Consider the following 20962-nt stretch of genomic DNA (forward strand, 5'->3'; position numbering starts at 1 on the left):
AAAGGAGCTGGAGAAAGAACAAGAAAGAAAGCCTAAACCCAGCAGGAGAAGAGAAATCATAAAGATCAGATCAGAAATCAATGAAATAGAAACAAAAAAACCAATAGAACAAATCAATGAAACTAGGAGCTGGTTCTTTAAAAGAATTAATAAGATTGATAAACCCCTGGCCAGACTTATCAAAAAGAAAAGAGAAAGGACCCAAATAAATAAAACCATGAATGAAAGAGGAGAGATCACAACTAACACCAAAGAAATACAGACAATTATAAGAACATACTATGAGCAACTCTACACAAACAAATTTGACACTCTGGAAGAAATGGATGCATTCCTAGAGACATATAAACTACCACAACTGAACCAGGAAGAAATAGAAAGCCTGAACAGACCCATAACCAGTAAGGAGATTGAAACAGTCATCAAAAATCTCCAAACAAACAAAAGCCCAGGGCCAGATGGCTTCCCGGGGGAATTCTACCAAACATTTAAAGAAGAACTAATTCCTATTCTCCTGAAACTCTTCCAAAAAATAGAAATGGAAGGAAAACTTCCAAACTCATTTTATGAGGCCAGCATCACCTTGATCCCAAAACCAGACAAGGATCCCATCAAAAAAGAGAACTACAGACCAATATCCTTGATGAACACAGATGCGAAAATTCCCACCAAAATACTAGCCAATAGGATTCAACAGTACATTAAAAGGATTATTCACCACGACCAAGTGGGATTTATTCCAGGGCTGCAAGATTGGTTCAACATCTGCAAATCAATCAATGTGATACAACACATTAATAAAAGAAAGAACAAGAACCATATGATACTCTCAATAGATGCTGAGAAAGCATTTGACAAAGTACAGCATCCCTTCCTGATCAAAACTCTTCAAAGTGTATGGATAAAGGGCATATACCTTAATATTATCAAAGCCATCTATGAAAAACCACCACAAATATCATTCTCAATGGAGAAAAACTGAAAGCTTTTCCGCTAAGGTCAGGAACACAGCAGGGATGTCCATTATCACCACTGCTATTCAACATAGTACTAGAAGTGCTAGCCTCAGCAATCAGACAACAAAAGGAAATTAAAGGCATCCAAATCGGCAAAGAAGAAGTAAAACTATCACTCTTCGCAGATGATATGATACTATATGTGGAAAACCCAAAAGACTCCACTCCAAAACTGCTAGAACTTGTACAGGAATTCAGTAAAGTGTCAGGATATAAAATCAATGCACAGAAATCAGTTGCATTTCTCTACACTAACAAGACAGAAGAAAGAGAAATTAAGGAGTCCATCCCATTTACAATTGCACCCAAAATTATAAGATACCTAGGAATAAACCTAACCAAAGAGACTAAGAATCTTTACACAGAAAATTATAAAGTACTCATGAAAGAAATTGAGGAAGACACAAAGAAATGGAAAAATGTTCCATGCTCTTGGATTGGAAGAATAAATATTGTGAAAATGTCTATGCTACCTAAGGCAATCTACACGTTTAATGCAATTCCTATCAAAGTACCATCCATTTTTTTCAAAGAAATGGAGCAAATAATCCTAAAATTTATATGGAACCAGACAAGACCTCGAATAGCCAAAGGAATATTGAAAAAGAAAGCCAAAGTTGGTGGCATCACAATTCCGGACTTCAAGCTCTATTACAAAGCTGTCATCATCATGACAGCATGGTACTGGCACAAAAACAGACACATAGATCAATGGAAAAGAATAGAGAGCCCAGAAATAGACCCTCAACTCTATGGTCAACTAATCTTCGACAAAGCAAGAAAGAATGTCCAATGGAAAAAAGACAGCCTCTTCAATAAATGGTGTTGGGAAAATTGGACATCCACATGCAGAAAAATGAAATTAGATCATCTCCTTACACCACACACGAAAATAGACTCAAAATGGATGAAGGTCCTCAATGTAAGAAAGGAATCCATCAAAACCCTTGAGGAGAACACAGGCAACAACCTCTTCGACCTCAGTCGCAACAACATCTTCCTAGGAACATCGCCAAAGGCAAGGGAAGCAAGGGCAAAAATGAACTATTGGGATTTCATCAAGATCAAAAGCTTTTGCACAGTAAAGGAAACAGTTAACAAAACCAAAAGACAACTGACAGAATGGGAGAAGATATTTGCAAACGACATATCAGATAAAGGCTAGTGTCCAAAATCTATAAAGAACTTAGCAAACTCAACACTCAAAGAACAAATAATCCAATCAAGAAATGGGCAGAAGACATGAACAGACATTTCTGCAAAGAAGACATCCAAATGGCCAACAGACACATGAAAAAGTGCTCCATTTCACTTGGCATCAGGGAAGTACAAATCAAAACCACAATGAGATATCACCTCACACCAGTCAGAATGGCTAAAATTAACAAGTTGGGAAATGACAGATGCTGGCCAGGATGTGGAGAAATGGGAACCCTCCTACACTGTTGTTGGCAATGAAAGCTGGTGCAACCACTCTGGAAAACAGCATGGAGATTCCTCAAAATGTTGAAAATAGAGCTACCCTATGACCCAGCAATTGTACTACTGGGTATTTACCCTAAAGATACAAACATAGTGATCCGAAGGGGCACGTGCACCCGAATGTTTATAGCAGCGATGTCTATAATAGCCAAACTATGGAAAGAACCTAGATGTCCATCAACAGATGACTGGATAAAGAAGATGTGGTATATATACACAATGGAATACTATGCAGCCATCAAAAGAAATGAAATCTTGCCATTTGCGATGACGTGGATGGAACTAGAGGGTATCATGCTTAGCGAAATAAGTCAATCGGAGAAAGACAACTATCATATGATCTCCCTGATATGAGGGAGAGGAGATGCAACATGGGGGGTTAAGGGGGTAGGAGAAGAGTAAATGAAACAAGATGGGATTGGGCGGGAGACAAACCATAAGTGACTCTTAATCTCACAAAACAAACTGAGGGTTGATGTGAGGAGGGGGGTTGGGGGGGGTGGGATTGTGGACACTGGGGAGGGTATGTGCTATGGTGAGTGCTGTGAAGTGTGTAAACCTGGCGATTCACAGACCTGTACCCCTGGGGATAAAAATATATTATATGTTTATAAAAAATTAAAAAAAAATAAGTGTAGGAGAGGCATAACTGGAACATGTCCCCTGGAAATTGGGACATAAATTTTTACCCATCTTGGGTCAAAAATAGTTTGAATTGAAAGTACATCTTCTAACAAAACTTGTGAAATGCAGCTGAATTTTAAAGGGGGAGTTGATGTATAAAATGCACGTATTACTGAAGAAGAGAGACTGAAAAATTAATGTATTATTCATCTCAAGAACTTAGAGTAGTAAAATAGTGCCACAGAAAGTAGAAGGAAAGAAATAATAAAGACAAGAGCAAAAATTAATGGAAGAGGGAAGTCATTATCCAGAACATTCAAGGAATTCAACAAATCAAGAAGAGAAAACCCGGGGCGCCTGGGTGGCTCAGTGGGTTAAAGCCTCTGCCTTCGGCTCGGGTCATGATCCCGGGTTGTGGGATCGAGCCCCACATAGGGCTCTCTGCTCAGCAGGGAGCCTGCTTCCTCCTCTCTCTCTCTCTGCCTGCCTCTCTGCCTATTTGTGATCTCGGTCTGTCAAATAAATAAATAAAATCTTAAAAAAAAAAAAGAGAAAACCCAATATATCAATGGGCAAACACCTTCAATGGGCATTTTTTTAAATTAACATATATTATTAACCCCAGGGGTACAGGTCTGTGAATCGCCAGGTTTACACACTTTATAGCACTCACCATAGCACATATCCTCCCCAGTGTCCATAAACCCACCACCCTCTCCCTCCCCACCTCCCCCCCCATAACCCTCAGTTTATTTTGTGAGATTAAGAGTCTCTTATGGTTTGTCTCCCTCCTGATCCCATCTTGTTTCATTTATTCTTTTCCTACCCTCAAGAGGCATTTATAAGATCGTATCCAGATGGTCCATAATCATGAAATGATACTTAATCTCATTAGTAATCAAGGCAATATAAACTACTTCTTCAAAGAGATATTATGACACACTCTCCAAAATAGCTAACATTAAAAAGATGGACAATACTAAGTGGTGACAAGATGTGGAACAATGAAACACATATGGATCATGGAGATACTTTAGTATAGTCTCTTTGGAAAACAGTTTGACATCAATAAAACTGAAGATGATCTATAACCCAGTAATTTTACTTCTAGGTATATACCTTAAAAATGTATGGGTGTATGTACACAAGGACATGACCAAGAATATTGTTAGCAGCACTATTTGAAACTAATACTATGTATCTTTGAACATCATTTTCATTTGTATTCGACAGCCAGGCAAATTTAGCCAGTCCTCTATCTAATGCCGTGCAGATTGTTGGCATGAGTGCTACTCTTCCTAATTTGGAGATTGTAGCTTCCTGGTTGAATGCTGAACTCTACCACACCAACTTTCGTCCTGTACCACTGTTAGAGTCAGTAAAAATTGGAAATTCTATATATGACTCTTCAATGAAGCTTGTGAGGGAATTTCAGCCCAATCTACAAGTAAAGGTAAGTCAGTATTTTTACATCACTATTCCTGGTACTTTGTGTTTGATTGCATTTTCTAGAAGTTAACATTTTTTTGAGTTATATAAATTAGGGGTTGCAACACAGTTGAATATGCTTTACATTCCATTAGAAGGATTATTAATGCCAAGCTAATGGTTTCATCTTAAATAATTGGTAGTGATGGTGAGAGAAGAAATACAGTTGTGCCTTTAATTAATTAATTTATTTATTTTTACGATTTTATTTATTTATTTGACAGACAGAGATCACAAGTAGGCAGAGAGACAGGCAGAGAGAGAGAGGGAGAAGCAGGCTTCCTGCTGAGTAGAGAGCCTGATGCGGGGCTCGATCCCAGGACCCTGGGATCAGACCTGAGCCAAAGGCAGAGGCTTTAACCCACTGTGCCACCCAGGTACCCCTGTTATTTATTTTTAAGGGTTTTATTTATTTATTTGACAGAGAGAAAGAGAAAGAGAGCACAAGCAGGGGGAGAGGCAGGCAGAGGCAGAGGGAGAAGCAGGTTGCCCTCTGAGTTAGGGAGCTGGAAATGGGGGTTGATCCCAGGACCCTGGGATCAGGACCTGAGCAGAAGGCAGGTGCTTAACCAACAGAGCCACACAGATGCCCAGTTGTGCCTTTAATTTATATGATTATCTTTTCCAATAAGTATAATAGAAGATAATATAAATAATAAAACATACTTAATTTTTTAGATTTTTCTTTTTAACTGGGAAAAGATTTTCTTATGGCTTAGTTTACACTAAGCACTAATGTGGAAAATTAACTTTTGTTAAGCAGTAGGTATAATATATAGTAAAAGAGAAAAACATTTTTAGAGTCAGACCTACCTCTGATACATAACAGAGATCCTTGATATTGTGGATACTAGTTGAATCACAAAACCTCTCTGAATATACTATCTTATCTGTACATTGGGATGTAATACTTATTCTAGGAGTGAAGGATGGTGTTAAAAAATTGGCATCTAGGAAGTGCTTAATAAATTATAAATTCCCTCACACACCCATAAACACTTAAGAAATTTTAGTTCACAGTATTTTTTTTAAGTCCGATTCTTCAATCCTGAGGTTAAGAAACTGACTCATCATCTGTGGAGTGGGACATCTCTTTCTGTGTAGAGCTGTGCCTCTGAATACGGAAACAGCTGGAGTTGGAAATAGGAGTAAGTTCATGTGTTTCAGTCCTGTCCTAGATAGGCATTTGTAGCCTCTATATGTCTGGCATGGAATCTTATTCAGTTGGTTTGCTCTGTACCCCAAATTTTACCAGACTGTGCCTTGGTTACCTCAGCAAATATGTAAGCGCATTCATTTACTCTCCTGTTAATCTTTTTCTCTTGCTATGTCTATGCCTTCACCCTGTTTGAATCACTTTAAACTCTTACCTGGATTATTGAAATAGTCTGCTAATTGAGCTCTCTGCTTCCTACCTTTCCCCTTTCAGTCAATACTTAAATCGGGAGCTAATGATCTATTTAACATGAACGTCAGATCACATTACCATTATGTTCCCACATTTGAAATGGTTCCTTGTTTCCTTTAGAATGAAAGCCAGCCTCTTTTTGTTAGTCTAGTAAGACATTACATGATCTGTTCCCACCCCCTTAGTGCTTTGACCTTACCTACTACTTTCTTTCTTATTCCCTCCACAGCCTCTTTGCTGTTCTAAAATATGCCAAGAATCTTTCACCTCAGGTTCTTTCTTTCTGGAATGCTTTCCCCCTAGGCATTAGTATGGTTTACTCTTTTACCTTTGGACATTTACTCAAAGTCACTTTCTTAGACCTCCCCTGGCCACCTTATCTATATTACAGCTCCTCCCCTTCCTGGTCCCTATTTTCCATTTTCTTTTTCTTTTTATCACTTTTCAAAATTCTGTGTTTTACTTATCTTGTTTTTGTTATTATCTATCCCTTCCTACTGGCATAGTAACACTTTGAGGGCAGAGCTTTTTTTCTACTTTATTCTTTATCCCCAGTGCCTAGGACAATATCTGGTACATAGTAAATGTTTGTTCATTGAGTGAATGGATGGATGAATTAATTAATTCAGTTAAACACCCCTTCCAGTTCTGAGAACTCAATGGGCTACCACATAGTATTTACATATGCTTTATTCTGCCTGAAGATTTTCCACTGTCCCCCAGTTACCTTTCATTGAAATAACACCTCTCCTCCTTCATATCTCAGCTAGATAATTTTTCCAGAGAAAACTCTTTGATTTTTTTGTCAAATTTATGTCAAATATGAGGCTTCGTAACATCCTAAAATTCTTTTATAGTACATCTAGTAATTGTATTTTACATTTATTTGTTTTGTACTTTAATACCTTTCCCCAACGAGACCTAACCACCTTAAAGACAGGACCTTGACTTTCTTTTGCTTACCATGATATCCCCATTGGCTGAGGGTTCGAAGTCAATAAATAGATGAATTAATCAACATATTTCCTTTCACCTTGCATTATAAGGAAGTGTATTTCTTTTTTTCTCTTCTTGTTTTTTCTTTGTTATTGACTTTGTAATTGGTTTTTGTTATGCCTTTCAATAGAAGAAATCTTTTTTTTTTTTTAAAGATTTTATTTATTTATTTGACAGAGAGAGAGATCACAAGTAGGCAGAGAGGCAGGCAGAGAGAGAGAGGCGGAAGCAGGCTCCCTGCTGAGCAGAGAGCCTGATGCAGGGCTTGATCCTAGGACCCTGAGATCATGACCTGAGCTGTAGGCTTAACCCACTGAGCCACCCAGGTGCCCCCAGTAGAAGAAATCTTGAAGCAAAATGAGTGAGTGACTTTAAACTGATGTGAAAATGTTTTGAAAGGACCATTAGAGTGACTATTTCTCTTTCTTCCTTAGGGAGATGAGGACCATGTTGTTAGTTTATGTTATGAGACCATTTGTGATAACCATTCAGTATTGCTTTTCTGTCCATCAAAGAAATGGTGTGAGAAGTTGGCAGATAGCATTGCCCGTGAGTTTTATAATCTACACCATCAAGCTAAGGGTAAGTTACTGATGGAAATGAAAGCTTCTATACTCAGTACACTTGCTTGAAAGTAATGTAATGAGTATATAAATAAAGCATGGCTCTTTTTGATCATTTTACCACCTGCCCACTGGACACTCCTTACAAAACAATGCTTTTGTGACTAATCCTCTCCTTATCCTCATGATAGACAACGTATACACACACTCAGGCTAACCTTAAGATTTTTAAAATACTGGATTTATACAGGCACATACTAAGATTCTTCATCTAGGATCCATGAGCTTTGAGATATTGATCTTTGAAACCCTAAATTATATCTGGAACATCATATACACACATTTTTCTGGAGAAATAAGACATATCTTTCTTTATATTTCCAAAGCCTAAAAAAGAATCACAAACATATGCATATGAATGTGTGTGGACACACACACACACACACATGTATTTTAAAATCAGCTTTATTGGGGTGCCTGGGTGGCTCAGTCTGTTAAGCATCTGCCTTTGGCTCAGGTCATGGTCCCAGGGTCTTGGGATCAAGTCCTGCTTGGTGGTCCCTGCTCAGTGGTGAGCCTGCTTCTCTCTCTTCCTCTGCTGCTGCTTCTGCTTTTGCTCTCTCACTCATGATCTCTCTCTCAAATAAAATAAAATAAAATAAAATAAAATCTTAAAAAATAAATAAAATCACCTTTATTGAGGTATAATTTATATATAATAAAATGTACCCATTTGAAGTGTATAATTTAATGAATTTTAACAAATGTATACACTTGTTTAACCCCCACCAGTAATGAACCTACAGAACATTTCTATCACCCATTTAAAAAGTAATCTTTGCTCTTTAGCTATCAATCTCCTCTCTCCTCTGAGCCCCAGGCAAGTGACCTGCTTTTTGTTACTCTAGATTAGTTGTGCCATTCCTAAGAATTTCATATAAATAGAATCATATATGATGTATGTGTGTTGTATGTTTGGCTTCTTTCAGCATGGTATTTTTAAGATTTGCCAGATTGTTATGTTTATCTATTTGTTTTCTATTGCTGAGTAGTGATTAATGTATGGCTATAACCATTAGTATATATTTTACTGATTCTAGGATGAGCACTGTTCCCTCACTACCTTTGCTAGCCTGTGGTCCTTTGGGGTCCCTACACAGATGAGTGTAGGGAAGACAGAAACCAACAAGTTCTGGTCACAGAATATTAGGATATTTTATGATATCATTGGAATCCTGAGGATAGGTGATGGATACCTCAAGCTTAGCTCCAATAAGTAAACTTTGCTTGAAGTTTTATTTGATAGGCTCCAGCCCAACATTATAATATTCCTTTTATTTCCCTCCTAATTGATGTTTTCTATACTGTGCCATTTAGATTCCTTATGTTGTACCATAATTACTTAAATTTCTTTGATAATCAGAAACATTATTATTATCTTCTTTGCTTGAGATTCTGTTACTTTGATTTACAGCAAGGTTTCCCAAATCCTAGTGCTTGGACTGGAGTCTGGGCTATAATGAAATTTTCACCAGAAAAATAAGGATACAACTGCGTTTTTTTGTAAAGCTGAAGTTTAAATTCTGAAATTACCCTACTAATTTTTTTTAATGTTAAAATGACTTTTCTATTGAAATAAAGGTATTGATCAATGGTAGTGTTTTAAAAATTTTAAATTGTGCTTAGCATAATAAAACATTGGCAACCCCTGTGGGTCCTTAAAATTTTAAGGAAAGTTTACCTAAAATATTTTAAAGAATATATATGCTAAAATTTTATCAGAGGCTTACTAGTTCAGAAATCCAAGAGTTTGGGAAATTCTTTTTTTTTTTTTTAAGATTTTATTTATTTATTTGACACACACAGAGAGAAATCACAAGTGGGCAGAGAGCAGACAGAGAGAGAGGGGGAAGCAGGCTCCCTGCTCAGCAGAGAGCCTGATGCAGGACTCGATCCCAGGACCCTGAGATCATGACCTGAGCCGAAGGCAGAGGCTTAACCCACTGAGCCACCCCGGCTTCCAAGTTTGGGAAATTCTTTAAAGAAAACATAGTTCCTGCATCTAAGAAAGTTGATGTCTTACTAGGGGAGCAATTTACAGAGAGACAAAGACAGAAGATAATGGGTGGCTAACTATCACATGGGTGGCAAAGAGGCTAGAAAAATTGTCACATAGAAATAGTCTCCTAGGTGCTTCTGACACTGCTGATTTGTGGGACAAACTGTGAGCAAGCATTTTGATTTTTAGGCTATGAATGGTAGTATCTGTAATCCTTTCTTTCCTCAGCTGGGTCCTTTGATCACCTCTTGTGGGCTTAGTCTTACCCTAACAGAGTGCTTCCTAAACTTTGGTGCACATTAGAATCATCTGGGGAGATTTTAAAATTTCTATGTTCAGGTTGCATCCTGTTGCATCACACTGTCTAGGAATCAGAGCTAGGCATAAGTATTTTTAAAAGATAGTGTGCTAATTATTATGTATAGTAGTTTTAGAAACATTGTCCTAATATTTAGCTCTGTCATGACTTAGGCAGATAGCACTTAAAGAGGTCCAGCAAGAAATGAACAGTGTTGATGTTTTTTTCTGTGACAGGATTGGTAAGATCATCTGAACTTCCACCAGTGATACTGGAACAAAAGGGTCTCCTAGAAGTGATGGATCAGTTAAAACATTCACCTTCAGGACTGGACTCTGTATTACAAAAAACTGTACCATGGGGAGTAGCATTTCATCATGCAGGTATCTGTATTTATAATCTGTTATTAAGAAGTCCCCCTAAAAATCTTCATAATTTCTTCATTTTTTATTTCTGTGCATTTGATTTCTTGTAAAATCACACCTCTTTTAGATTTCATTTTAAGAAGTGTGTGATTAAACAAGAATAAAACATATTTAGTTTACTTATCTATTGTGTGTCTATATATATATATATAGACACACACACACACACACACACACACACCAGATAAAGGCATTTTTTATACCATTGGGGAAGTGAATTCTAAAATTGTTACCTTTCTACACTTTGTTTCCTTAAAATTCAGGTTAGACAGGTACTTGCTGCCCTAATTTTATGCTACTCTGAATGTTTCCTCTTATCTCACAGTGTATTGAAATATTCTTACAAATATATCAAAATCAAATTAATTTTAGACATTATTATATTGTGTTTGGAGAGGGCTAGAAGTGCTTAAAAATCATCTGATTGTTAAAATTGCCAGGATTATGCAGTCACTAAATTAAATAACTTCTTTCAGGGAGTGATCTGTCTGTGACATATGTGCTAAGGATATGGTTAAGAATATATAGTTTCTTCTGGGTCCAGAAGAAAGAAACTGTCTTGCACAATACACAAAAATAAATTCAAAATTCATGAAAGACTGAATGTGAGAGAGAATGCCATCAGAATCCTAGAGAAGAACATAGGCACGAAACTCTTTGACCTGGGCTGTAGCAACTTCTTACTAGACATGACTCTGGAGGCAAGGGAGACAAAAGGAAAAATGAATTATTGGGACTTGATCAAGATAAAGAGCTTCTGTACAGTGAAGGAAATCATCAACAAAACTAGAAAGCAACCTTTAGAATGGGAGAAGATATTTGCAAAAGACATATTTTTTTTTAAAGATTTTATTTATTTATTTGACAGAGAGAGAGAACACAAGTAGACAGAGTGGCAGGCAGAGGGAGAGGGAGAAGCAGGATCTCCACTGAGCAGGGCGCCCCGTGCGGGGCTCAATCCCAGGACCCTGGGTTCATGACTTGAGCCGAAGGCAGCTGCTTAACCAACTGAGCCACCCAGGTGCCCGCAAATGACATATCTGTTAAAGGATTAGTATCCAAAATCTAAAGAATTTATCCAACTCAACACCCAAAATCCAAATAATCTAGTTAAGAAATGGGCAGAAGACATGACATCCCAAGAAGACATCCAGATGGCTATCAGACACATGAAAAGCTGCTCAACATCACTCATTATCAGGGAAATACAAATCAAAACCACAGTGAGATACCTATCCGAATGGCTAAAATTAACAACACAAGGAAACAACAGATGTTGGCAAGGATTCAGAGAAAGGGGAATGCAAACTGTTGAAGGGAATGCAAACCGGTACAGCCCTTCTGGAAAACAGTATGGAAGTTCCTAAAAAACTTAAAAATGGAACTGCCCTGTGACCCAGCAATTGCACTACCAGGTATTTACCTAAAGGATACAAATTACAGATTTGAAGGGGTACATGCACACTGATGTTTATGGCAGCATTATCAACAAATAACCAACCTATGGAGAGAGCCCAAATGTCCATCAACTGATGAATAGATAAAGAAGGTGCGGTATGTATATATACACACACACACGCGTGCGCACGCACACATACATATATGTATACATGTGTACATATACATGTATATGTATGTACACACAATGGAATGTTATTCAGCCATCAAAAAGAATGAAATCTTGCCAGTTGCAATGACATGGAAGAAGCTAGATTATATTATGCTAAGCAAAAATAAGGCAGTCAGAGAAAGACAAATACTGTATGGTTTCACTCATATGTGGAATTTAAAAGATAAAACAGATGAACATAGGGCAAGGGGAAAAAAAGAGGGAGGAAAACCATAAGAGACTCTTAGCTATAGAGAACAAACTGAGGGTTGAGACAGAGTTGGGTGGGGGATGGGCTAGATGGGTAATGGGTATTAAGTAGGTATTATAGTGAGCACTAAGTGGTATGTGGGTGATGAATCACTAAATTGTACTCCTGAAACCAATATTACACTCTATGTTAATTAGAATTTAAATAAAAATTTGAAAAGAAAAAAAAGTATAGTTTCTAAAATTTTGAATTTAACCTTTTCAATTTATTTAAATTTTTATTATGCATACATGAATACATTTTAAAATATATGTATATATATGTATATGTATACAAACATATAGAAGAATATTTTTATTGTATATAACTTATGATGCATACCAATAAAGTGACCCATCACCTAAATGACAAACTCAGTCCTTTTGATTTTTTAAATAAAATTTTAAAATAAGCCAGGTAAGTATATATTCTTTATGCTGTTTTTCATTTACTCGTGTATTTATTCTTCAGCACTTTTTTATGCTTAAATGTGATGCATAAGCCATATCTCTACCCTCAGTGACTTCATTGTCTAGAACAGGAATCAACAAACTATAGTCTGCTGGTCAAATCCAGCAGATTTTTGTAGACAAAATTGTATTGGAACACAATCATGCCTGTTTGTTCTGTCGCTGCTATCATGTGATAGTGGTAGGGTTGAGTAGTTGCAATAGAGACCATCTGTCCTGCAAAGCCTAAAATGCTTACAGAAAAAGTTTGCCAACCCATGGTCTAGAAGATGTGATAAAAGTATTCTAGGGGTGGCAGATTATACTCTTAAAAAGTTAGACCATGGTGACTTCTTTGTTTATAGTCATAACAATAACTTGAAAAAATCTTTAGAGGCTGGTAGTAGATTCCTAGATACATTTGTAAGTGATCAAGTATGATATTTCTGTTATATTCATTAGTAAATATATGTTATTATAACTTCCTTTTGTTAGGTCTTACTTTTGAGGAGAGGGATATCATTGAAGGAGCCTTCCGTCAAGGTCATATTCGGGTTTTGGCAGCAACTTCTACTCTTTCATCTGGAGTGAATCTACCAGCACGTCGTGTAATTATTCGGACTCCTATTTTCAGTGGTCAACCTCTAGATATTCTTACTTATAAGCAGATGGTTGGTCGTGCTGGCAGGAAAGGGGTAGACACAGTAGGTAAGTGAGTTTGAATTTAATTGTGATAGCATTGCTAAAGGACTGTGTCAGTCTACGTGAAATTTGACTAGTTCCCGGCAACTCATTTCCTATCATGCTGCATTTGTTATCCAAAGCCCTAATGTCATGTTTTGCTTTACTTAATATATAATGAATATAAGTTATAATTTTCATATATCAACCATTGATTTTCTACTAATGTAAAATTAAAATTTTCTTTACCTTATGTACAGTGAAATGATTCAATATTCTAGTCAAAATGACTTATCACACTAACTAAAAGATGATTTTTAATTTTCAGTATATTCTACTGCTAATGAAGGAAGTAATTTTCATGGGTTTTAGTTCTGCTTGGTCTAAGACTTTAAATAAGGATGCTGAGAGCTGGGAAATACTCTCAGAGTTTGGGAATAGAAATGTTTTCTCTCTAAATTGGTGCTGATTCTGAAAAGAACTTTTTTAGTTTCTTGTGTCAAAAAGTAATGATAACCTTACCACAAACCAGACAGAAGTTTTGTCTTAAGCAATGGGGTAAAGGTTTGTTTAATTAAATATCAAGATAGCAGCAAATACTATTTCTAATGTGGTACATTATTTTGGGTGTGGCAAGATTGTTATAAGTCTTTTAACATTAAAGAACTTTCAGAGGAACATTCTCTGTCATTCCGTATTCTCCGGGATGTAGTTTACTGACTCCCGTATTATACCATATGTCATACAGTTCTGTGGCTGCTGAAGAGAAAGTAGAGTATCTAGGAGAAAAGGGAGAGTCTTAATGGGAAAATAAGTGGGATATTCTGGGTACAAAAAGCTGGATAGTATCTGAGGAAGTGACTTTTAGAGTAATTTGACTTTGTCATCACATCATCATTTCAACCATCAGGAAGGGAAGATGAGGAAGTAAAGGACACAACCTACCCCTTAAGGGAACTTCCCAGGAGTTGCATGAAATATTTCTCCTCACATACCATCAGGGAGAACTTATCACACAGTTACTTTCCCCAACTGCAAGGGAGGCCATATGCCCAACTAACATATAGAGATTTTATTAAAGGAAAAATGAAGGGCGCCTGGATGGCTTAGTTGGTTAGGCAACTGCCTTCAGCTCGGGTCATGATCCCGGAGTCCTGAGATCGAGTCCTCCATCGGACTCCTGGTTCAGCAGGGAGCCTGCTTCTCCCTCTAACCCTCTCCCCTCTCATGCTGTTTCTCACTCTCTCTCTCTCTCTCAAATAAATAAATAAATAAATAAATAAAACCTTAAAAAAAAAAGGTAAAAATGAAAGAGCAGCTGTCTGTTTCAGCCCTAGTAACAAATGATTCATCTACCTGTAATCCCTTGAGGGTCATTGGGCTGCCTCTCTTTTAAAACCTAAAAATTCTAACAATTAAAAAAAATCTTCCAACTCATTGTATTTCCCCAATTAGAGACATCAGAGAAGTTTATCCTGCTTCTGTCTCTTACTTTATGTATAAAATATGCAGGTTACATGTGTTTAAAGAAGGCTGGAGAAAGACACTAAAACATTTCCTATTCCTACTTGCTTCCCCCTGTTCTTTCCTCAACTGATTTCTTAGAAGACTTGCAACTCTGGAGAGTGAAGTGTAAGTTCATCTTACACAGCTGCTTTTCTTTTAGGGTCAGAGGGTCTTTAAGGTAATACAGAAGATTAAGGAGGTTTTGTTTGCCTTCCTACATTAGCTTGTACTTCTCTTTCTCATGGGGAGGAATAATTGGAAGGTTGGTGCCCTGGCCAAATTATCAAACCTTAAATTAGACAACACTTAACAAAACTAAAATATACCACAATAACTTTGTTTTTGAGCCTTGGAAACTTCTGAGATTTTGACTTTGTATAATACTCCATTTCAGGATACCATATAGCTTGCTCAGAACTTCCAAATGGGGAAATGTCTGAATAGTGTTTTATATCAATTACAAAGATATGCATACTTGGTGATGCTTTTTGGTTTGTGTAGCATCTTTGTAACTTCTTGGCATTTTATAAATGATCTTAATGTCTCCTAGACAGTTAATGGTGTTTTTTTTAGATGATACTTGAATCTTTCTGTGGAATTCCTGGAACCTTCCCATATAAGATGTTGGTGCTTTGTGCAAAAATAGTGATTTGTAAGTTAATAGTAATAATTGATTCTAATTGACTTCTCTATTGTGGTATGAATACAACTTCCTCAGATGGGTGGGAGCAGGAACCTGAACTGTATATATTGCCATTAATTTGGACATTTTCATAAATCTTGCTTCATCTTGAAAAAGGGTTGTCCATTTTGTTGAATCAAAACCTGAAAGTGGTTTGAATAGCCCAAAGTGACATTTTTACTTTGCTGCTAATGCTAGTTGATACCTTTTGTAGGTAATTTTTTTGTCTTACGCTGGACTATTTTGTAGTGCTTGCGAGAGCCTGTGATACATTTCATTCACCTGTTTGGTTTTTTTTTTTTATTGTTGCTTGTCTGATGGCACCTATCTTTTTGTAATTTTATCTGGGATAAATAATCAACAGTCATCAAGTTTATAGTCCCTTATCTTTATTCTGTCTTTGTTCTCAATTTGGCAGTCAGTGTTAGGAAAGCAGCATTTTCTCTCTGCCTAGAATGGTTAGTATACTCCACCACAATGCCACTTTTGGCTTTCTCTAATGCAAGTGACCTTCCTTTTGCCCCTTGAACATCTTACTTACTTGTATCTTTTCCCCTACTATTGGATACATTTCTGAAAAAAAATTATGGTTTTCTCTAGTTGTAATTGCTTTAATAGTATTTATGTTTGTATAAGTTGAATATTTGTATATGTTTATAATGCGTAAGTGCTATCACATATTTTTATTCCTTTGATTGTCACAATAACCTAAAGTGTTTAGATTAGTGAATATTATGATTTCTAGGTTTCTGTAAATATTTTTGAATTCATATTGTCATATATAACTAATAGTAATTTGCATTTGCAGTTTCCTTTATCGTTTCCAAAATACTTCTATTATTATTATATACTTAATTAGCAAGAACTGACAAATGACAGATTAATAGGACAGAAGACCTACATATTTTATTTGATATTAGTATTTTCATTTTTTGCATACACAGAGGCTTTTATAGAAAAACAGTGAAGATCCAAAGAAGCAATTAGATGTTAGGGTCTTTTTACCCTTTTAACAAAAGGCATAGAATTGAGAAGTGACAAGGCAAAGGAAAAGGGATTAGGGCTTTTAGAGGTGGGAAATTGTAGGAAGGTAAATATATACTGAAAACTAATGGAAGTTATAAATTTTTTTTTATTTAAATTCAATTAGCCAACAAAGAGTACATCATTAGTTTCAGATGTAGTGTTTAACACTTCATCAGTTAAGGATTATTTAGAAAGGATTATGCAGACCCTCCTTGGTGCTCACTTTCTGTTCAGTGGTAAGTGATAAGAGGAACACCTTCACAAAGAGAAATTTTTATCTTGGTTCTAGACAAGCAAGGTGAGGGCAATGAGCTCTTTTTATTTCCTAAGTGCCTTCAGGTCAAAATAATCCTTATGGCCCTTTGGCATATTTGAATTCCCTTCAAAGTTCAGAAAATGAAAGCATCAGCAATAATTCTATGACCATAATAACGGCTATCATCTATTAACTTCTTTTTAAACAAGACAACTGAAATTCTCTTTGGCAGGTATCTTAAGGAAATATGTTACAATATACAATAAATGTATGGTTTTTTGGTTATAGGTGAGAGTATCTTAGTTTGTAAGAACTCTGAAAAATCAAAAGGCATAGCTCTACTTCAGGGATCTCTAAAACCTGTTCGTAGCTGTTTGCAAAGACAAGAAGGAGAAGTAACTGCAAGCATGATAAGAGCTATTCTGGAGGTAATAAAGAGTTCACTAAATTACCATTTGTCCTTTTGTGCTTATAATATGATGGTAGAACTTAAATATGTGAAGAAAAATCTTAGCTTTGTGTTTCTTTATGAGTATATAGTTTCCCTAAGTTGGAATCTCTTGTATTTAAGTTATCTCCTGGAGTTTAATATAGCTAGTACTATATCAGTATATTTCAAAACAGTGGGTTAAGACCCAAATATCAGATGAGTCTTTTTATTTTTTAGGTATACTTTATTGTCTATGATCTGAGCCGAAATCAAGAGCTGGACACTTAACCAAGTGAGCCACCCAGGTGCCCCTATTTTCAGAATATTTAAAAAAGATGACAGAAATGGACTGTAGTTCTTCAATCCAGATAATACCTATGACATTAAAATAAAATCAAATTAGGGTGCCTGGATGGCTCAGTCGGTTAAATAGCTGCCTCTGGCTTAGGTCATAATCTCAGGGTACTGAGATCCAATCCTGCATAAGGTTCCCTGCTCACTGGGGTGACTGCTTCTCCCTCTCCCTCTGCCTGCTGCTTCTTCTGCTTGTGCTCTCTCACTCTCTCTGTCAAATAAATAAATAAATAATATCTTTTAAAAAATAAAAAATTACAAATAGACATGCTTAGAAATTTCAAACAACATGGAAAGATCTAAAGTGAAAAATAAAATTTTCTCTTCTGCATCCTCAAAGGTAACCAGCCTCCTTATTTTAAGTGTTTTGTGTCATCCAGAGAAGTTTTCTGTTTATATACCAGCATGCCTTACTCTGGGCTTCAGTGCTGGTACTGGGGGTACTGATACCTGTGCTCATACTTTCTTCCCCCCACTCCCCTTTAGCTCTCCATTTGAAAAAAAAAAAAAAAAAAGGAAAGTAATACCATGGGGTTGATAAGGATATAGAAAGTGGGCCTTCTCATATACTGCTGAAACTCTTTTGGGAGGGCTACTTGGACATACCTACTAAGATTAAAAAACAGGCAAGCCCCAGAAAAAAACATATAGCCATTTAACCAGTAGATTCACAATTAAGAGTTTTACCTAGGGAGGTATATGTGAAATTACATCAACTTAAATATATAGGAATATTTATTATAGCATTATTGGTATTAAGAAAAAACTGGAAATAACCAAAATACTATTAATACTAAATAAATCTTAGTAAAACTATGTTTTATAGTCATTAAAAAGTGTAAGATAGCTCTGTTTAGGATGATTTGGTATGTTTCAATATGTATTAAATGGAAGAAGGCAAGGGAAAAATTAGTACATTTAATTAATTTGTGTATTTAATATAGTTGTAGGAAGATGATTTCCACAAGGCACAACTAACTTCACTTTTTCTGTACCCATTCCCATCCTCTTTCTGAGTGGGAAATATTCAATACTAGCATTAAAAATTCTAAGGAAATTTTTGATGTTGTTAGTAGGTGTTACCTATATGTATAATGAATAATAATGGAAGAGTTAGAGTCTGCATTAAGATGCTGAGAATATTTTAAGAGAACAAAATCACTTCTTTTATACCATGAGGGCCTGCATGTCTTATTGAAAAGTTACAAAAAATTTCAAACCTCTTAACAGATAATAGTTGGTGGAGTGGCAAATACATCACAAGATATGCAGACTTATGCTTCTTGCACATTTTTGGCTGCAAGTATGAAAGAAGGGAAGTTGGGAATTCAGAAGAACCAAGATTCTGTTCAACTTGGAGCAATTGAGGACTGTGTAATGTGGCTACTGGAAAATGAATTCATCCAAACTACTGAAGCTAGTGATGGAACAGAAGGTAAATGTGACTTCTTAGTTGCAGTTGACTCACTTTTTCATCTTTAGTGACTTAAGACTGTTTAGTAAAAGGAAATTGACTTTTCAAACAGTATAAAAGAAAACTGGTTTTTCAAGTGGTATATGAATCAGTTTTAGTAAGTCAGTGTTGCATTTAGCAACATCAGACAATTAACATAGAATCTGCTCATAAATATCCATGCATTGGGCAAAATTTATCAGATACTAAAAGGTTAATTACAGAATACAGAGACACAGTGTTTTATTTTATTTTTAACATTTGGTTCATAATTTCCCTATTTCCACTCCCAACCAGGAAAAGTGTATCATCCAACACATCTCGGTTCCGCAACTCTTTCTTCTTCACTTTCTCCAATTGATACTTTAGATATTTTTGCTGACCTCCAAAGAGCAATGAAGGGCTTTGTTTTAGAGAACGATCTGCATATTGTTTACCTGGTAAGTTCTGTTTTCTTCACTATTGTGTTTGTGAAAATGGGGAGAAAATGCTTATATAGAATCCTGAGCACTAAAGATACCCTAAGGGAACATCTTGTTTGTTTTTTATTTTGACTGGGGTAGTAGTGGTGGGAATAGAGAATAGGTAAGAAGAAAATTGTTTTAAAATAAACTAAATGTTACAGTAGCCTTTTAATTTATTTGGGTATTTATCAATTTTCTCTAACCTCCTTTCAAAAAGTATTTAAGGTGCTTTATAGTAAAGGACAATTGAGATAATAGGAAGTTGAAGATAAGATCATAATGTAAAACTCAAGCAATAGTTGGTACATAAATATGCATGTCTTTAAGTCATGTATAGTTCTTATACTCAACTTTGGTTCTGAGTTTTCTAGCAACTACAGCGAAGAGGAAAGCTTGACTAGTCTTAATATTGATAGGATCCACTTAGGAAAAGTGGTACCTGGTTGGCTTAGGCAGCAGAACATGTAACTCTTGATGGAACACTATCAAGCAAAACAATGTATACATATTGAAGTCCAAGATGGAGAAAATAGAAGACAGACAGTCTCTTTAAAGAAATAATGGCTAAAAATATCCCAAATATTGGGGAAGATATGGATATCTATGTACATAAGCTAAAGGGGGCCCCAAACAGATATAACCCAAAGAGGACTTTACTGGGACATATTATTATCAAATTGTCAAAAATCAAAGAATCAGAATTTTGAAAGCAGGAAAAGAAAAGATGCTTGTCATATACAAGGAAACTCATAAAGCTTCTGGTGGATTTCTCAGCAGAAACTTTGCAGGCCTGTTTTAATGGTATGATAAATTCAATATATTGAAAGAAAAAATTGCCAATCAACAATAGTATATGTGACAGTGCTATCCTTCAGAAACCAAGAGTGAAAGACTTTACCAAATAAAAGCTGAGAATGTTCACCACTACTAGATGTGCTTTATAAGAAATGGTAAAGGGAGTTCTTTGTGCTGAAATGAAAGGATGCTAATTAACAATGTAAAAACACATGAATATATAAAACTCACTGGTGAAGGTAAATTTCTAGTGAAATTCAGATTTCTGAATGTAATGGTATTATGTAAATCACTTCTAACTCTATACAAAAGCTAAAGAGAGACATATTAAAAATAACTATACCTAAGAGTTCTGTAGGAAGACTCTGAACTCACCTTCTCCATGGAACCCACAATATTATACCTATTAATAGGCTAATTCCTCTTGAAGAAATGTGGGCTGACTGAACAGCTACAAAATGACAAAAGACAGAATAGCAAGAGAACAGCAAGAGAGAAAGAGAGATATGGTAATAAAGGGAACCCTGCCCCCCAGTGCTGCAATGAGAAGAGATAGTATTGAGGGACCTGGAACAGATCCCTCTGTCCTTGTGCACAGAAAAAGCATGGTTTAAAAGAGTCACTAGCATATAAAAGAGACAATACTAG

At 36.1% G+C, this 20962-nt stretch overlaps 1 protein-coding gene across 1 annotated transcript in view; it reads left to right on the top strand.

Moving 5' to 3' along the window:
• LOC116874693 (DNA polymerase theta-like) overlaps positions 1-20962 on the top strand; it is a 132986-nt gene that overhangs the window by 11009 nt on the left and 101015 nt on the right. The window contains exons 6-12 of the mRNA XM_032869571.1: positions 4356-4575; positions 7449-7596; positions 10171-10317; positions 13163-13375; positions 17107-17246; positions 18833-19037; positions 19353-19495. Of these exons, the coding sequence (XP_032725462.1) occupies positions 4356-4575; positions 7449-7596; positions 10171-10317; positions 13163-13375; positions 17107-17246; positions 18833-19037; positions 19353-19495 (1216 nt within the window). The remainder of the gene's footprint in view (positions 1-4355; positions 4576-7448; positions 7597-10170; positions 10318-13162; positions 13376-17106; positions 17247-18832; positions 19038-19352; positions 19496-20962) is intronic.

This window comes from Lontra canadensis, unplaced genomic scaffold (genome assembly GCF_010015895.1).
Source record: "Lontra canadensis isolate GAN:19392208 unplaced genomic scaffold, GSC_riverotter_1.0 scaffold38, whole genome shotgun sequence".
NCBI classification, from domain to species: Eukaryota; Metazoa; Chordata; class Mammalia; order Carnivora; family Mustelidae; genus Lontra; species Lontra canadensis.